This window comes from Nerophis ophidion, linkage group LG23 (assembly GCF_033978795.1).
Source record: "Nerophis ophidion isolate RoL-2023_Sa linkage group LG23, RoL_Noph_v1.0, whole genome shotgun sequence".
NCBI classification, from domain to species: domain Eukaryota; kingdom Metazoa; phylum Chordata; class Actinopteri; order Syngnathiformes; family Syngnathidae; genus Nerophis; species Nerophis ophidion.
Genome location: NC_084633.1, coordinates 36615790 through 36636033, shown reverse-complemented (window position 1 = coordinate 36636033; position 20244 = coordinate 36615790). Strand labels below are relative to the sequence as shown.

General features: G+C 36.8%; 1 protein-coding gene across 1 annotated transcript in view; it reads right to left on the bottom strand.

Moving 5' to 3' along the window:
• Window positions 1–20244, bottom strand: part of smurf2 (SMAD specific E3 ubiquitin protein ligase 2) — a 236307-nt gene that overhangs the window by 45337 nt on the left and 170726 nt on the right. The window contains exons 9-12 of the mRNA XM_061884285.1: window positions 15095–15179; window positions 10423–10581; window positions 10272–10319; window positions 3491–3692 (exon numbers count right to left, since the gene is read on the bottom strand). Coding sequence (XP_061740269.1) covers window positions 3491–3692; window positions 10272–10319; window positions 10423–10581; window positions 15095–15179 — 494 coding nt within the window. The remainder of the gene's footprint in view (window positions 1–3490; window positions 3693–10271; window positions 10320–10422; window positions 10582–15094; window positions 15180–20244) is intronic.

Below are 20244 nucleotides of genomic sequence, written 5' to 3'. Positions count from 1 at the left end.
TTATACAAGTCTTTTGAAGTCATTTTAATAGTAGGCTAATATAGACACTTGCATAATGTGTTGACTTCATTATAATACTTATATAAGGCTTTTAAAGTCATTTTGATAGTAGGCTAATATACCTAACATAGACACTTACATAATGTGTTGTCTTCATTATAACACTTATATAAGACTTTTAAGGTAATTTTGATAGTAGGCTAATATAGACACTTACATAATGTGTTGCCTTCAATATAACACCTATACAAGACTTTTAAAGTCATTTTGATAGTAGGCTAATATAGCTAATATAGACACTTACATCATGTGTTGTCTTCATTATAACACTTATATAAGGCTTTCAAAGTAATTTTTATAGTAGGCTAATTAATATAACTAGTATAGACACTTACATCATGTGTTGTCATTTTTCACCCTTTTTTCTGGCGACTGCGCCTTCCACATTTCCCAGTTTTCCCAAATTCCGTAATACCATTTCTCAATTCAACATTTTACTCCGTCAACATTTATTGACTAATTTAAACGCCAAACAATTCAGTTCATTTATGCTCATAATCATTTCCCCAAAAATCCCACTTTTCCTAAAATTCCCAAATTTCCAGGAAGTTCCCACTGAAACAAAATGGGACATTTTCCCAAGTTGCACAATTCCCACATTTTTGAACCTATTCAAACCATTCCACCTTCAACACATTCCACTCATCCTGGACATTCAAACTATCATTTTTTCCAAGTTAAAAAAATTCCAGGAATTCCCGGAATTACCTTTTTTTCACCCTTTTTTATGTCAACTACTCCTTCCATATAACCCATTTGAACCGTTCCACCGTCAAAAAATTCCTCTCAATCAGGACAAAAAACAAAGTTTTTTTTAACTGGAAAAATTCTCTGTTTTCCCCAAATTCCAGGAATTCCGTAATATCTTTTCTCAATTAAACATGTTACTACTTCAACATTTCTTGACCGATTTAAACAATTCCAACACCATTCAATTTAGCTCATTCAGAACATTCCTGGAAATTTTCTAGTAATTTATTGTATTAACATTGTTAAAAAATGAACCAAAATATTGGTAAGTACCTGTAATGAGAAAAAGTTAAAATGTTGCAACTATTGATAGTTATGAAGATAAAGTGCTAACTTTTTTTTCAAATAAATTTTCTAGTAATTTATTCTATTCTTACTTGGAAAAAGAAAAATAGCAAAAATGTGAAAAATAAAATAAAAACCTAAATATTGGTAAAGTAATGAGAAAAAGTTAAAATGTTGTAACTATCAATAGTTATAAAGATAAAGTGCAAACTTTTTTTTCAAATCAGAAAGCAGGCCCATCACAATTTATGTGGGAGTTTTCTAGTTATTTATTCTATTCTCACTTGGAAAAAGAACAACATTGTTAAAAAATGAACCAAAATATTGGTAAGTACCGGTAATGAGAAAAAGTTAAAATGTTGTAACTATTGATAGTTATGAAGATAAAGTGTTAACTTTTTTTTCAAATCAATTTTCTAGTAATTTATTCTATTCTTACTTGGAAAAAGAAAAATAGCAAAAATGTAAAAAAAAAAAAAAAACCTAAATATTGGTAAAGTAATGAGAAAAAGTTAAAATGTTGTAACTATCATTAGTTATAAAGATAAAGTGCTTACTTTTTGTTTTCAAATCAGATAGCAGGACCATCAAAATTTATGTGGGAGTTTTCTAGTAATTTATTCTATTCTCAATTGGAAAAAGAAAAATAACAAAAATGTAATAAATAAATAAAAAAAAAATAGTGGTAAAGTAATGAGAAAAAGTTAAAATGTTGTAACTATCAATAGTTATAAAGATAAAGTGCAAACTTTTTTTTCAAATCAGAAAGCAGGCCCATCACAATTTATGTGAGAGTTTTCTAGTTATTTATTCTATTCTCACTTGGAAAAAGAACAACATTGTTAAAAAATGAACCAAAATATTGGTAAGTACCGGTAATGAGAAAAAGTTAAAATGTTGTAACTATTGATAGTTATGAAGATAAAGTGTCAACTTTTTTTTCAAATACATTTTCTAGTAAATTATTGTATTCTTACTTGGAAAAAGAAAAATAGCAAAAATGTAAAAAACAAAAACAAAACCTAAATATTGGTAAAGTAATGACAAAAAGTTCAAATGTTGTAACTATAGATAGTTATAAAGATAAAGTGCTTACTTTTTGTTTTCAAATCAGATAGCAGGCCCATCAAAATTTATGTGGGGAGTTTTCTAGTAATTTATTCTATTCTCACTTGGAAAAAGAACAACATTGTTAAAAAATGAACCAAAAAATTGGTAAGTACCGCTAATGAGAAAAAGTTAAAATGTTGTAACTATTGATAGTTATGAAGATAAAGTGCAAACTTTTTTTTCCAATCAGATAGCAGGCCCATCAAAATTTCCACGGGAATTTTCCAGTTATTTATTCTATTCTTACTTGGAGAAAGAACAATCGTAAAAATGTTATAAAAGAGAGCCAAAAATTTGGTAAGTAAAGAGAAAAAGTTAACATGTGTTAAAGTGCTAACTTTTTTTTCAAATCAGATAGCAGGCCCATTGAAATTTACGTGGGAATTTTCTAGTAATTTATTTTTTTCTTACTTGGAAAAAAAAAAAAACAATAGTAAAAATGCAAAAAAAAGAACAAAAAAATTGATGAGTAATGAGAAAAAGTTAAAATGTTGTGACTATCAATAGTTAAGATAAAGTGCAAACTTTTTTTTCAAATCAGAAAGCAGGCCCATCACAATTTCCGCAGGAATTTTCTAGTAATTTATTGCTTTCTTACTTGGGAAAAAAATAATAGTAATTTTTTTCTAAAAGAACAAAAAAAAATGGTAAGTAATGAGAAAAGTTCAAATGTTGTAACCATCGACAGTTATAAAGATAAAGTGCAAACTTTTTTTTCAAATCAGAAAGCTGGCCCATCAAAATTTCCGTGGGAATTTTCTAGTTATTTATTCTATTCTTATTTAGAAAAAGAAAAATAGCAAAAATGTTAAAAAAAAACAAAAAACTAAATATTGGTAAAGTAATTAGAAAAAGTTAAAATGTTGTAACTATCGCTAGTTATAAAGATAAAGTGCTAACTTTTTTTTTTCCAAATCAGATAGCAGGCCCATCAAAATTTCCGCGGGTATTGTCTAGTTATTTATTCTATTCGTACTTGGAGAAATAAAAAAAAATACCAAAAAATTGTTAAGTAATTAGAAAAAGTTAAAATGTTATAACTAATAATTAGTAATATTAGACTTAGTCATTTGTTTTTTGCATTTTTTTAATTAAAATGACTTTTTAGTATGATGCTCTTGTTGGAAAAAGTTTGGACAGCCCTGAAGTAAAGCATCAAAAGTATCAATATTTTGATTTGAGGGTCGATATTAGAGCATAAAGATCCGGTAACGATATAGCGACATCTCTAGCGGAGAGAAGTCTTTTATTTTGAAGGAGAGGAAGTGTGTCGGGTGCTGCTCACCTCAAAGATCTCCTCGCGGGACACCTCGATGCGACAGTGGCCGGCCTGGGGCTGCTGCTGGGACAGTTCCTGTCGGAGGATCTTCAGCTTCTGGACCAGGTCTCTCTTGTACTTGGGCACCGTGAGACACTCCGACTCGTCCGGGAGCTGACCCGGGGACACCGGAGCCTGCTGGACCTGTTCCTTCAGCTGGTTCTGGCGACTGCGGGGTTGGGGGAGGGAACACAGGGAGCAAGCAGAACCGTTATGAAAGACCACTGTGTCACTAGTAGTCGGGTTGCACGCTACACCGGTACTAATGAATCATATTCGGTACTATACCGCCTCTAAAAAGTCCCAGTCCCCAGGAATAATAAAACAATAATAAACATGTTTCTTGTAGCTTAACATTTTCTAAATAATGTGGACAATAATAACAGCGATAGCTTGATGTAACGTGGCACACGACTTTCCATGTGCTTTTATTAATGCAAGTCCAATGCAGGAAGTATCTATTAACTGGTGTAAGCAGCAAGCAGTATCGCACTAAAACGGACGTGGTATCAAACAGGAAGTGGCAACATCACACTGTGACACAGCAGAGAACGTGCGCACACGATGAGAATAATGAACGACCAATCAATGGTTGAAGTGACAAACTGGCCATCCAAACAATACCCCGTTTGTTGATAAGCCCATCCAATCTCTTTATGAAGCACAGGAAGTTGGTTCAGATACCATTATTTTGGTATTTCTAAATAGAGGGGACCGCCAAATATATCACTATCGTCTTTATTTGAACACAAAATGTCAGAGTACATGAAACATATTTTTATTATTGTCATTTAGTCCTTAAATAAAATAGTGAACATAATAGACAACTTGTCTTTTAGTAGTAAGTAAGTGAAGTGAATTATGTTTTATATAGCGCTTTTCTCAAGTGACTCAAAGCGCTTTACATAGTGACACCCATTATCTAAGTTACATTTAAAGCAGTGTGGGTTGCACTGGGAGCAGGTGGGTAAAGCGTATTGCCCAAGGACACAACGGCAGTGACACGATGGCACAAGCGGGAATCGAACCTGCAACCCTCAAGTTGCTGGCACGGCCACTCTACCAACCGAGCTATGCAAACAAACAAAGACTGCTAATTAGTCTGCAGTAACATATTGTGTCATTTATACACCTATTATTTTCTTAAAGGACAAACTGTAAAAATTGATTACTAATCTACTTGTTCATTTAATGTTAATATCAACCTTTTTTCTGTTCGAACATGTTCTATCTACACTTCTGTTAAAATATAATAATCACTTATTCTTCTCTTCATTGATACTTGACATTAGTTTAGGACGATAACACACATTTAGGTATCGATCCGATACCAAGTAGCTACAGGATCATACATTGGTCATATTCAAAGTCCTCATGTGTCCAGGGACGTAGTTACTGACTTTAAAAAACATAATATGATTTTTTTTTTTTAAATAAATAATTTGTGATGATAAAAAAAATATCAACATCATCATAGTAGTATCGACGAGATGCGTCGATTCTCCCTTTTCTTTCTACACAGTGTATCTGCTTGTAAGTACTCTGTGCGTGTGCGCTGCCGAACATGCTCCCTCTTAGTAGTATCGACGAGATACGCTCCTGTACTTGGTATCATTAGAGTGGATGTCAGGTGTAGATGCACCTATGGCATTTGTTTACATTGTGACGCTGGTGAGTTATTGTATCCTCCTACGGTGTGTAGTGAAGCATGTTTAGCTATTCCTCGTCCTCCAGTGATAATGCTACATGTAAAAAACTTACTTTGTCGCCATGGAGGCCAGGATTAGTGATTTAGAAGTAGCTAAAACACCTTTATCTTTACTTTATTACACCAAAATGCGTCCATTCTCCCTTTTCTGTCTACAAACTGTGTCTGCTTGTAAGTACTCTGTGCATGTGCGCTGCCGAACATGCTCCTTCTGCTCTTAAAAACCAGCAATGCCTGTACTTTTCGAACAGAGTATAGTACCGTTTTTGATTGATTAGTACTAGGTTACTATACTAGTACCGGTATACCGTACAACCCTGCTGTATCGTGATATCATCTTTAAATAATAAGCAACAGGCATCATAGAAGTATCCGACAGGGAGGAATATCTGCAGTTACGGCAGGGAGAAATTGAAGCATACAACTTTTGAACTTGGAGGTGTTTTTTGGACCTCCACGGCAGAATCAAAAGGCCCTTTATGGGGTCACCACTTTATGGGGCGGGACTATTTATACAATGCTCTTTTGCACTAGAGCGGGGGGGGAGGCTGGACCCTGGGCAGGGTCAGGAACACAAGCAAAACACAGGTCAGTCTGGAAGTCCAAAGGAGATAAGTCCGAGTTAATGTATGTGAAGTCTCCTTTAAACGGCCTGCATGCTCCATAATCACATCCACAACTTGGCTCGTCTGCCAAGTGGAATTGAGTTTGTCTTTTCCATCACTTCCTGTTAGGCCCGGCCAGCCCCAGAGGACTCCGAAAGAACTCCTCTTGGATCCCTTGATTTCCTGCAGACTAGACTCCGAGGGAGTGATGGGAAGTGGCTGGTCCAGAAACCCAGCAGGGGGCGGAAGAAGGAAGGACCGTCAGAGGCAACTTTCACCTACATAAAAAATAACCCTACTTTCCGGACTTAGAAGAAATACATATTTTAAATAAATGATAAATGGGTTGTACTTGTATAGCGCTTTTCTACCTTCAAGGTACTCAAAGCAGTTTGACACTACTTCCACATTTACCCATTCACACACACATTCACATATATTATATATATATATATATATATATATATATATATATATATATATATATATATATATAACGGGTGTAACGGTACACAAAGATTTCGGTTCGGTACGTACCTCGGTTTAGAGGTCATGGTTCATCTCAAGCCTATACTGTGAGCGAGCTGAGCTGCAGTTTAAGTTTCTAGAAGGTCAACGGGCTCATAGTGATGTTTGTAATAGTTGATGACTGAGAAGTGTTTAGTATAATTTGGGTAGAGTCCGCTCCTCCCCTGGTAGACGAATATCTGCTCGACGCTAAAGCATTGACTACATCGCTCTGAAGTCTGAATACGCACTGCTGATTGGCTGTTACGTCGCTCTGAATACGCACTGCTGATTGGCTTTGTATGTAACCAATCAGATGGTTGTGTGGGCGGGACAATGAGGCAGAGACAGAGGCAGAAAGCAGAGCAGCTTGTGAAGACTTCTGCTTCCGAACTTGTTCGGTACGCCCGCGTGCCGAACCGAAACCCCCGTACCGAAACGGTTCGATACAAATACACGTACCGTTACACCCCTAATATATATATATATATATATATATATATATATATATATATATATATATATATATATGTGTGTGTGTGTGTGTGTGTGTGTGTGTATATCCATACATATAAGTATATATACTATGGAACTCTTTACCTGACACTTTGACAAGTATATCTGCACTTGTCACTTACAAAAAACCAACAAAATTATGGCGAGTTGAGCGACAATCGTGTTTCCATGTTTAGTTTTCACAAATTTTTACTAATTGGTTTTTATCTAGTCTGCACTTTGTGTTGTTGTTTTTGTTATTATTATTATTATTACTATAGGCTTTTATCTAGTTTGCACTTTGTCTGTATTATTTCTATTATCATTTTTAGCGATTCATTTTTTCCCCATTATTTTTATTTTCCTATTTTAATGATGTTGGATCTATGTTGTTGTTGCTGTTGGAGACAAGTGTTATAAATTAGCTTTGGCTACAAACACTATGATGCATATACTGGATAACAGTTTCAGATGTCTATGTTTTTTGTATGTTTCCGTATTTCAAATAAACCTTAATAATAATAATAACACGCATATGTATATATACATATATGTATATTAACATATATGTATATGTTTGTGTATATACACATACACAAATATATATATGTACACGTATACATATGTGCGTGTATATATATGTAAATATACATGTATGTATGTGTGTGTGCATATATATATCTATATATATATATATATATATATATATATATATATATATGTACATATATATGTGTGTGTGTGTGTGTTATAGATATATACATATATATACATACAAATGTATATTAAGGGTGTATTGGTACGTGTATTTGTATTGAACAGTTTCGGTTCGGTACGGGGTGTACCGAACGAGTTTCTAAGCTAAAGTCTTAACAAGCTGTTTTGCTTCTTCTGCCTCTGTATCAGCACCCAGCATTGTCCCACCCAAACAACCATCTGATTGGTTACATATATAGCGGTAACAGTCAATCAATCAATAAATCAATGTTTATTTGTATAGCCCTAAATCACAAATGTCTCAAAGGACTGTACAAACCATTACGACTACGATATCCTCGGAAGAACCCACAAAAAGGCAAGGAAAACTCACACCCAGTTGGCAGGGAGAATTCACATCCAGTGGGACGCCAGTGACAATGCTGACTATGAGAAACCTTGGAGAGGTTGAAAACCTTGAATACGCACAGCCAATCAGCAGTGCGTATTCAGAGCGCATGTAGTCAATGCTCCAGCGTCGAGCAGATAGGTGTTTAGCGGGTGAGCATAAGGCAGCGTACTCTCCCCAAATGATAATAAACACCTCCCAGTCAACTACTACTAACATCACTATGAGCCCGTTGACCTTTTATACACTTAAACTGCAGCTCAGCTCGCTCGCAGTTCTGGCTTAAGGTGAAGGCTAATTAGCTTTTAGCGTAACGTTAGCTCATTTTGCGGTGTGTGTGTTTTACGGACAGAAAAGCTTTGAATAGCAGGGTCCCTGCTATCACATGTTGAGAAAAATATAACATTTTCATAACAAAAATCAACTAGAGGCTTCCCAAATGCTGTAATAAATCAAGCATGATGAGTTGACTTGAAACTGCTTAATGTTGCAGTTTTTATATGTAGAAGAAAAGTTTTGTCATTTTATTTAATCAAAGCAACAACTTGAGGCAGTTTAATGTGGGCAGAATTATTATAGTGTTCCCAATGTTAAAAGGATGAAGCCATTGTTTAAAATTTGGTAAATAAATAAGCAAAACATTTTTTTTTTGTTTTCTTACTTTACCGAAAATGAACCCAACCGTGACCTCTAAACGGAGGTATGTACCGAACCGAAATTTTTGTGTACTGTTACACCCCTAATGTATATACATATACAGTATATATGTGTGTGTATATATAACATATATATACATGTATTTATATATGTGTTATATATATATACATATACATGTATACATATAGAGACACATATATATACATATATGCATATATACACACAGATATTTATGTTATATATTTATACATACACATATATATATACATATGTTTGTATGTATATATATGTGTGTGTATATATAGAGTACATATATGTATATACATATATGTATGTATGTTATATATATACAGACATACATACACATATATAAATACATATGTATATACATATATGTATTTACATATATGTGTGTGTATCTATATATATGCATATATAAATATACATATTTACATATGTATATATATATTTATGTATATATATAACACATACATATATATGTATATATACATACACACATGTACATACATACATATATACATATATGTATATATATGTGTATGTATATAGACACATATATAGATATATGTATGTATATACATATATCTATATGTATATATAGATATATGTATATACATATATCTATATGTATGTATATATATACATGTGTGTGTATATATATACTGTATATATATATATATATATACACACACATATATGTATGTATATATATATGTATGTATACACATGTATATATATACATGTGCGTGTGTGTATATATATATATATATATATGTGGGACGGCGTGGCGCAGTGGGAGAGTGGCCGTGCGCAACCCGAGGGTCACTGGTTCAAATCCCACCTAGAACCAACCTCGTCACGTCCGTTGTGTCCTGAGCAAGACACTTCACCCTTGCTCCTGATGGTTGCTGGTTGGCGCCTTGCATGGCAGCTCCCTCCATCAGTGTGTGAATGTGTGTGTGAATGGGTAAATGTGGAAGTAGTGTCAAAGCGCTTTGAGTACCTTGAAGGTAGAAAAGCGCTATACAAGTACAACCCATTTATCATTTATATATATACATACACACACACACACATGTATATATATATATATATATATATATAAATGCTATCATTGTCACCTCCTCCTTTACTCTGTACTGTGTTATATTTACTAGAATAAACAACAGCAGACGTCTGAGCATAATCGCCTCAGTTGTGGCGAGGCAGGAGAGATCTTGAAGACTTTTTAAGGAGACAAGAGGCGAGGAGAAGAAACAGCAAGAGAAAACCCTGCAGTGTTCTTTCATCCCAGTCAACCAGAAGAGGAGAAACCTGATCTCCTGGCCGAGAACTAACTCACTGTAGTCCCTGCAGGGATCAGGAATGAGGTCAGGTGGAGGAGGCCCTCCAAGATTGTGGTGAAGCAAAGGCTTGTGGGTAACGCTGCGGCCGTTAACAGCCCAGGAGGTGTGGAGCAGCTGCACAGGCATTCTACTGCAGCTACACACATGACCTCACAAGCAGAGAACATTCCACTGCCTCGTCACACCGCTTGCTAATTCCTCTTTTGTGACGGCTGCTGCACTTGAGGAGCAGACGCGGCACACGTGTGTCATGTTGGTGTGGAAGAGCTGCGAGGAATGTGTGAGGGTGAAGAACTCAGCTTACCTCACATTCTGACTCTCCACGCCTCCTCGGGAGCCATTGGAGCTCGGACTGCACATGCAAAACAAAGACGTCTCAATCCAGGGAGTCAAACCCAAACACGGGTTCTGTTTTGCTTCCGAGACCCGCGCGGGTGCAGGGGGTGCGGACTCACTTGAGGACCCGATGCAGGTTGGCAGAGAGGCGCGGGTCGGTGAACTGCGTGGTCCGGTTGTTGTGGTCCACGAAGTAGACTCTTCCTGTGGCCGTGTTCCGGATCTCCCAGCCAGGAGGGAGAGGACCCAGTTCTTCACAGTTCACGTTGCTCAGGTCTCTGAAGAGAAAACATCACATTCCATCAGCAACACTCAATGTGCTGGCAGACATTTGGCTTGGGGAGGAAATCTCATGACATTTATTTGACTTTCTCTCAACCGCCACTGAACAAAACTTTTACACTGCTGGCCCAAAGCATGTAAAGTAACATACATACACACACATATATATATATATACAGTATATGTACAAATATACATACAGTGGGGCAAAAAAGTATTTAGTCAGCCAGCGATTGTGCAAGTTCTCCCACAGACAGAGGTCTGTAATTTTCATCATAGGTACACTTCAACTGTGAGAGACAGAATGTGGAAAAAAAAATCCAGGAATTTTAAAGAATTTATTCGTAAATGATGGTGGAAAATAAGTATTTGGTCAACCATTCAAAGCTCTCACTGATGGAAGGAGGTTTTGGCTCAAAATCTCAGGATACATGGCCCCATTCATTCTTTCCTTAACACGGATCAATCGTCCTGTCCCCTTAGCAGAAAAACAGCCCCAAAGCATTATGTTTCCACCCCCATGCTTCACAGTAGGTGTGGTGTTCTTGGGATGCAACTCAGTATTCTTCTTCCTCCAAACACCACCAGTTGAGTTTATACCAAAAAGTTCTATTTTGGTTTCATCTGACCACATGACATTCTCCCAATCCTCTGCTGTATCATCCATGTATCCATTTTGGTATAAACTCAACTGGTACTATACTCCTTTTGAAAAATACCGGTTCGCCATTTATTTTTTTCAACGTCACAAAAACATTATTCTTTTTTATTAATTCATATTATATTCTTAAACCTAAATACGATTTTTTTAAAGAAAGGAAAAAAGATTTTGTGACGATAAATAAATATTGATATAATCGTAGTATTGACGCGATACGCTCCTGTACTTGGTATCATTACAGTGGATGTCAGGTGTAGATCCACCCATGGCGTTTGTTTACATTGTGACGCCGGTGAGCTATTGTATCTTCCTACACTGTGTAGTGAAGCATGTTTAGCGGTTCCTCGTCCTCCAGTGATAATGCTACTTGTAAGAAACATACTTTGTCTCCATGAAGGGGAGAATTAGTGATTTAGAAGTAGCAGCTGTTCCTGAGGGTGTTTCAGTGTTATAACTTCACCTTTATCTTGACTTTTTACACCAAAATGCGTCCGTTCTCCATTTTCTGTCTACACACTGTGTCTGCTTGTAAGTACTCTGTGTGTGTGCGCTGCCCAACATGCTCCTCTGCCCCTAAAACCAGCAACGTCACCACGTGACGACGACGCGCCGTCATGCCCGTTAAAAAAATGGTAGTGGGGGAAGGCACCGCTACTTTTTAGAGGCGGTATAGTAGTGAAGTGAATCATATTTATATAGCGCCTTTCTCTAGTGACTCAAAGCGCTTTTACATAGTGAAGGCCAATATCTAAGACGGCGTGGCGCAGTGGGTCCCTGGTTCAATCCCCACCTAGTACCAACCTCGTCACGTCCGTTGTGTCCATGAGCAAGACACTTCACCCTTGCTCCTGATGGGTGCTGGTTAGCGCCTTGCATGGCAGCTCCCTCCATCAGTGTGTGAATGTGTGTGTGAATGCGGAAGTAGTGTCAAAGCGCTTTGAGTACCTCGAAGGTAGAAAAGCTGTTGCGATCCGTGACTCGGATCTTCACATGTCTATTTTTCCATCTATGTTTCATTCTCTTTCTGACCCACTTACTTCCGGTTTAGTCCGTCACCATGGTTACACATTGATTTCACCTGCTCCTTGTTTTCTACACACATCTGGTTCTACTTGATTACTCCCTATATAAGCCTTCCTCTTGTACTTGTTCAGTCTGGGTCCATAAGAGTTGCTCACATGCGACAAGCGATGACTGCTCCTCTCGGTACGTTTATTCTCGCTAGCTCATATGCTAAGCCACCTGTCTTTTCTTAGCTCACATGCTAAGTAGGGTCCTTGGCCCATTGCAAAAGGACTCCACAGGAGTCCTTTTGCAATGGGCCAAGGACCCTATTGAAACTGCTGTATTTTATTATTATTCCGCACCTTTGCACCCTAATTTGACCCCCTTAACATGCTTCAAAACTCACCAAATTTGACACACACGTCGGTATAGCAAACCTTCCAAGTTATTAAGCAACCAAACCCCAAAAATTAAAATTGCGCGCTAGCGCCCCCTAGGAAAAAAAACAAGAACAGACTGCTCATAACTTCCGTTAGGAATGTCATAGAGACATGAAACAAAAACTTCTATGTAGGTCTGACTTAGACCTACAATTCATAATTTTACTTTCTCGGGCAAAAATCAAGAAAAAGTTGGCAAAAACCCCTTCAATACAAAATTTTCGCAAAAAATGCTATTTTTGCCTCTTTGAACTGTAATTTGACCCCCTTAAAATGCTTGAAAACTCATCAAACTTGGCACACACATCAGTACTGGCAGAAATTGCGATCTAATGAAAAAACTAAACCCGAAAATTAAAAAATGCGCTCTAGCGCAATTTTTTAATAAAACACAGCAAAAACTGCTCCTAGGAAGAAACCACAAACAAAATTGCTTGTAACTTCCAGTAGGAATGCCGGAAAGACATGAAACAAAAACTTCTATGTAGGTCTCACTTAGACCTACATTTAGATGATTGACATCCTCCGGCAAAAATCAACAGGAAGTTAAAAATTACCCCTTCAAAATAAAAGTTTTGTAAAAACCCGTCACCTTTTTCAAACGTAAATTCCTCCGAGTGCGTTTGTCGTTTCGGCTTCAAACTCGCACAGGAGAGGGCTTGAACCCTTTTGATTAAAACTATCCAACAAAGTTTTGATTACTGCTCTGGTTTTGATTTTACGCGCCTTCAAAGAACCGCTGCGCAAAGTTTCCTAAAAAATGTCATTTTTGCCTCTTTGAGCTGTAATTTGACCCCCTTAAAATGCTTCAAAGTGCAAGTTAAAGCTCCACTATGCAAAGCAAAAGCCATTTATCAACAACATCCAGAAACGCTGATCTGTAATTTGACCCCCTTAACATGCTTCAAAACTCACCAAATTTTACACACACATCAGGACTGGCGAAAATTGCCATCTAATAAAAAACCAAACCCCAAAAGTCAAAATTGCGCTCCAGCGCCCCCTAGGAAAAAACCCAGACAAAACGGCTTGTAACTTCTGTTAGGAATGTCGTATAGACATGAAACAAATACCTCTATGTAGGTCTGACTTGGACCAGGGCTTGGTGGACCCGACCAACGCTGCTTGCAGCTTTAATTGTTTTTGTTTTTACATTTTTGTGCTTTCATGCCAATTCTAGTTTTCTGTTTGTAATTTCCTGGTTTTCATACTAGCGTTTTTGGTTTGCGTTTTTATTAGCCCCAGTATTTCTGTTCATAGCTCTCTTTTTGTTAAATAAATCTTTTATTATCTTACCTTTGTGGTGTTCACGTCAACGCATCCTCGAGGGAATGGAACCCGGCACCTCGATGACCACCGGTCCTTACAAAAGCGCTATACAAGTACAACCCATTTATCATTTATTTATTTAAAGCAGCGTGGGTGACACTGGGAGCAGGTGGGTAAAGTGTCTTGCCCAAGGACACAAGGGCAGAGTGGGGATCGAACCTGGAACCCTGAAGTAGTGCCGAATATGATTAATTAGTTTTGCAGTACTAAACTAGTAGCGGTATACTGTACAGCCCTATGTTAAATATTTATTTATACATTGACCTCAACTACATTAAGCCTTGTTGTTGGTTCTTAGAGGGTTTTATAGGCCTTATAGACCAGTGGTTCTCAACCTTCCTTCAGTGATGTACCCCCTGTGAACAGTTTTTTAATTCAAGTACCCCCTAATCAGAGCTTAGTATTTTTGGTTGAAAAAAAAAAAGAGATAAAGAAGTAAAATACAGCACTATGTCATCAGTTTCTGATTTATTAAATTGTATAACAGTGCAAAATATTGCACATTTGTAGTGGTCTTTCTTGAACTATTTGGAAAAAAAATAAAAATAACTAAAAACTTGTTGAAAAATAAACAAGTGATTCAAATATAAATAAAGATTTCTACACATAGAGGTAATCATCAACTTAAAGTGCCCTCTTTGGGGATTGTAATAGAGATCATCAACTTCATTCTAAACATTTCCTCACAAAAAAAAAGAAATATTTATGGAAAATGTCGACAAAAAATCTAGCTGTCAACACTGAATATTGCATTGTTGCATTTCTTTTCACAGTTTATGAAGTTACATTCATATTTTGTTGAAGTATTATTCAATAAATATATTTATAAAGGATTTTTGAATTGTTGCTATTTTTAGAATATTTCTAAGAAAATCTCACGTACCCCTTGGCATACCTTCAAGTACCCTCATTTGAGAACCACTGGTATAGACGACTACCTAAAACCTGCTTTGCTAGCCCGCCTCTTGCTCGCGTTTTTTTTTTTTTTTTTATAATTCAAAACGTACAGAAAAGAGAAAAATTTGCAAAGAAAAAAAAGTGCATTTGGCATATTGCGCTGGAGACGTACAGTACCTGGGTACTCTGGGGTCGTGCCATGTGCTGACACCTGTCTGAGTGTGCAGGAAGTACACCTGGCCTTGCTGCGTGGTCCTCTGCTCTGTGGGGCCACAAGAGGGGGAGGATCAAAGTCACTGCTGTGCCAAGGAAAGTCAGATTGAAAGGGACAAGCGGTAGAAAATGGATGCATGAGTGGATGATTTAGAGCAGGGGCGCTCACACTTTTTCTGCAGGCGAGCTACTTTTCAATTGACCAAGTCGAGGAGATCTACCTCATTCCTATTTATAATTTATATTTATTTATTTATGAAAGAGACATTTTTGTTAACAAGTTAATGGTGTTTAATGATAATACAAGCATGTTTAACACACATAGATTCCTTTCTTTCATGAAGACAAGAATACAAGTTGGTGTATTACCTGATTCTGATGACTTGCATTGATTGGAATTAGACAGTGGTGCTGATAACGTCCGCATTTTCAAATGGAGGAAAAAAAAAAGTCCTCCTTTCTGTCCAATACCGCATGAAAGTGGTTGGATTTGGCATCTCATTTGTCCAACTTGCATACTCGTTTTCAAACACTTTGTTATGAGAGCAGCATATGTGTGTGGCCCTTTAATGTCTGGCAGCAGGTGAGTGACGTCAGTGAGAGTGCGGGTGGGCAAGCAAGTGAGAAAGCGGGGGAGAAATACATTGGCATCAAACTCCGTAGCTTGCTAGCTTGTGCACGCTAGCTTTCTGAGACTCTTATTTTGTTAGCACAGGCAGGATGAAACAGGTCTTTTATGGTGAAGACAGGAACTGTGCAGTCGGTCTTTAGAGTTTTGACAGTAGGTACGGAGTCTCTAGAAATAAAATGCGTTTCTCTGCGTCCGCCCTGTTAGTGATTTTTTTCTTAAATATGAGCTGGCAGCAGCCAGCGTCATCTCACAAGATCCTCGGGTGCCGAGAATGTCAAACAACTGACGAAAGTGAAGTCTTGGTATGATTGATGATTGCTCATTTTTATGTATATTTTTTAATGCCTGGCTTGAGATCGACTGACACACCCTCCGAGATCGACCAGTCGATCGCGATCGACGTAATGGGCACCCCTGCTTTAGAGGCAATAAACACGACCCCCCGAGAGCTTTGGATTACCATCCTGCCTTAACGTGCTGGTACTTTCAGGAGCTTTACGCCAACGACCCTATTTCTCGGTTAGTAGTGCACACCTGTATATAAGCCACACCCACTCTATTTGAGGGGAAAACATATTTTCCAGATATAAGCGGCAGATATATACGTTGTGAAATGAGTTATTTACACAGAAATATTTTCCCAATGTTTATTTACATACCTTATTGTTTCCAAACTGTGTCTGTGACAAGGCAGTAAAACGGCCGATCAAAAAAAACAGGGAAAAAAAAATATTTTCCGTATACAACCCACAGATATATACGTTGTGAAATGAGTTATTTACACAGAAATATTTTCCAAATGTTTATTTACATACCTTAATTGTTTCCAAACTGTGTCTGTGACAAGGCAGTAAAACGGCCGATCCAACAAAACAGGGGAAAACATATTCTCCATATATAAGCCGCAGATATACGGGAAAAAAATATTTTCTATATATAAGCCGAATATATATACGTTGTGAAATGAGTTATTTACACAGAAATGTTTTCCAAATGTGTATTTACATACTTTCATTGTTTCCAAACTGTGTCTGTGACAAGGCAGTAAAACGGCCGATCCAACAAAACAGGGGGAAAAATATTTTCCATATATTAGCCGTAGATACATACGTTGTGAAATGAGTTATTTACACAGAAATATTTTCCAAATGTTTATTTACATACCTTCATTGTTTCCACACTGTGTCTGTGACAAGGCAGTAAAACGGCCGATCCAACAAAACAGGGGAAAACATATTCTCCATATATAAGCCGCAGATATACGGGAAAAAAATATTTTCCATATATAAGCCGAATATCAATCAATCAATCAATGTTTACTTATATAGCCCTAAATCACTAGTGTCTCAAAGGGCTGCACAAACCACTACGACATCCTCGGTAGGCCCACATAAGGGCAAGGAAAACTCACACCCAGTGGGACATCGGTGACAATAATGACCCAGTGGGACGTCGGTGACAATGATGACTATGAGAACATGATACTGTGATACTGATGACTATGAGAACATATGAGAACATAAGAGAACATGAATATATATACGTTGTGAAATAAGTTATTTACACAGAAATGTTTTCCAAATGTGTATTTACATACTTTCATTGTTTCCAAACGGTGTCTGTGACAAGGCAGTAAAACGGCCGATCCAACAAAACAGGGGGAAAAATATTTTCCATATATTAGCCGTAGATACATACGTTGTGAAATGAGTTATTTACACAGAAATATTTTCCAAATGTTTATTTACATACCTTCATTGTTTCCACACTGTGTCTGTGACAAGGCAGTAAAACGGCCGATCCAACAAAACGGGAGAAAAAAATATATTTTCCATATATAAGCCGCAGATATATACGTTGTGAAATGAGTTATTTACACAGAAATATTTTCCCAATGTTTATTTACATACCTTCATTGTATCCAAATTGTGTTTCCGACAAGGCAGTAAAACGGTGGATCAAACAAAACAGGGGGAAAAAAATTTTTCCGTATATAACCCGCAGACATATACGTTGTGAAATGAGTTTTTCACACAGAAATATTTTCTAAATGTTTATTTACATACCTTCATTGTTTCCAAACTTTGTCTGTGACAAAGCAGTAAAACGGCCGATCCAACAAAACGGGGAAAAATATTTTCCATATATAAGCCGCAGATATATACGTTGTGAAATGAGTTTTTCACACAGAAAAATTTTCTAAATGTTTATTTACATACCTTCACTGTTTCCAAACTGTGTCTGTGACAAGGCAGTAAAACGGCCGATCCCAAAAAACAGGGGAAAAAATATTTCCCATGTATAAGCCGCAGATATATACGGTGTGAAATTAGTTATTCACACAGAAATATTTTCTAAATGTTTATTTACATACCTTCATTGTTTCCAAACTGTGTCTGTGACAAGGCAGTAAAACGGCCGATCCAACAAAACAGGGGTAAAAATATTTTCCATATATAAGCCGCAGATATATACGCTGTGAAATGAGTTTTTCACACAGAAATATTTTCTAAATGTTTATTTACATACCTTCATTGTTTCCAAACCGTGTCTGTGACAAGGCAGTAAAACGGCCGATCCAACAAAACAGGGTAAAAAATATTTTCCATATATAAGCCGCAAATATATATACGTTGTGAAATGAGTTTTTCACACAGAAATATTTTCAAAATGTTTATTTACATACCTTCATTGTTTCCAAACTGTGTCTGTGACAAGGCAGTAAAACGGCCGATCAAACAAAACAGGGGGGAAAAAATATTTTCCATATATAAGCTGCAGATATATAAGTTGTGAAATGAGTTATTTACACAGAAATATTTTCCAAATGTTTCTTTACATACCTTCATTGTTTCCAAACTGTGTCTGTGACAAGGCAGTAAAACAGGGAATTCAACAAAACAGGGGAAAAAATATTTTCCATATGTAAGCCGCAGATATATACTGTGTGAAATGAGTTTTTCACACAGTAATATTTTCTAAATGTTTATTTTCATACCTTCATTGTTTCCCAACTGTGTCTGTGACAAGGCAGTAAAACGGCCGATCAAACAAAACAGGGGGGAAAAAATATTTTCCATATATAAGCCGCAGATATATACGGTGTGAAATGAGTTTTTCACACAGAAATATTTTCCCAATGTTTATTTACATACCTTCATTGTTTCCAAACTGTGTCTGTGACAAGGCAGTAAAACGGCCGATCCAACAAAACAGGGGAAAAAGTATTTTCCACATATAAGCCGCAGATATATACGTTGTGACATGAGTTTTTCACACAGAAATATTTTCTAAATGTTTATTTACATACCTTCATTGTTTCCAAACTGTGTCTGTGACAAGGCAGTAAAACAGCTGATCAAATAAAACAGAAGTCATGGTCATGGACCCACTAGCTGCACAAGCTAGCTCTCCAATCCGCTAAACAGACTCAATAACTTCACGCTGGAGTTTTGGTGAATTTAAGGAGGAATTTGGGAAAGTGAAACAATACAAAAATAATGCCATTGTAAGTTAATAATACTAACACAGACACTTGTAAGCATCTTAGCATATTGGCTAACGCTTACGGCGATAGCGTCAATACATTACGATAGCAGGTACAGATATGCATGAAAACACTCCTACAGACATCACATATAGGACGCTTTAGTAAGTAAGAATAGTTTTAGTTATATTGTAAAACTTACAAACGTTGCTTGGAGTGATGAATGAAGAAACCGTACGAGTAGTCCCGCTATGAACGGCTAGAAAGCACTAGTCTAAACAGAAGGGCATTGCAGCACGGCAGTGAGAAAACGTGTCTAAAAGATGGCGCTATAGCATAAACAATAACACAGTTTTTGGTTTTGCATTATGGCTTTCAGCGAATAATCAGCCATAAATTAGCCACACCGTTTTAAAAGCCACAGGGTTCAAAGCAGAGGAAAAGAGTAGTGGGTTATAGTCCGGAATTTATGGCAATAACAAAGACACTTGTAAACGTCTTAGCATATTAGCTAATGCTAATGACGCTAGTTTGATTACATTACGATAGCAGGTACAAATATACATGAAAACACTCCTACAAACATCACACATGGGACAATTTAGTAAGTCAGAATAGTTTTAGTTATATTGTAAAACTTAAAAACGTTGCTTGTAGTGATGAATAGAAAATCCAACAGAGTAGAAACGTTTTTGTTTTCACTTTGAGGGCAAAACAGGCACAAAGAGTAATACACCTTTTCTGTCCTCTGCTTGAGTTCAATGAAAACTATTGAATTAATTAGTGGAAAAAAAACAAAATCTATCAATTCTCCCTGCACCGTTTTACAAGCCGCAGGGCTCAAAGTGTAGGGGAAAAAATAGCGGCTTAAAGTCTGGAATTTCAGCTGTTTGGGCTAATTGTGTTAGCATATTAACTAATGACACTAGCTTCAAGACATCACGCATGGGACGCTTTAGTAAGTCAAAGTAGTTTTAGTTATATTGTAAAACTTAA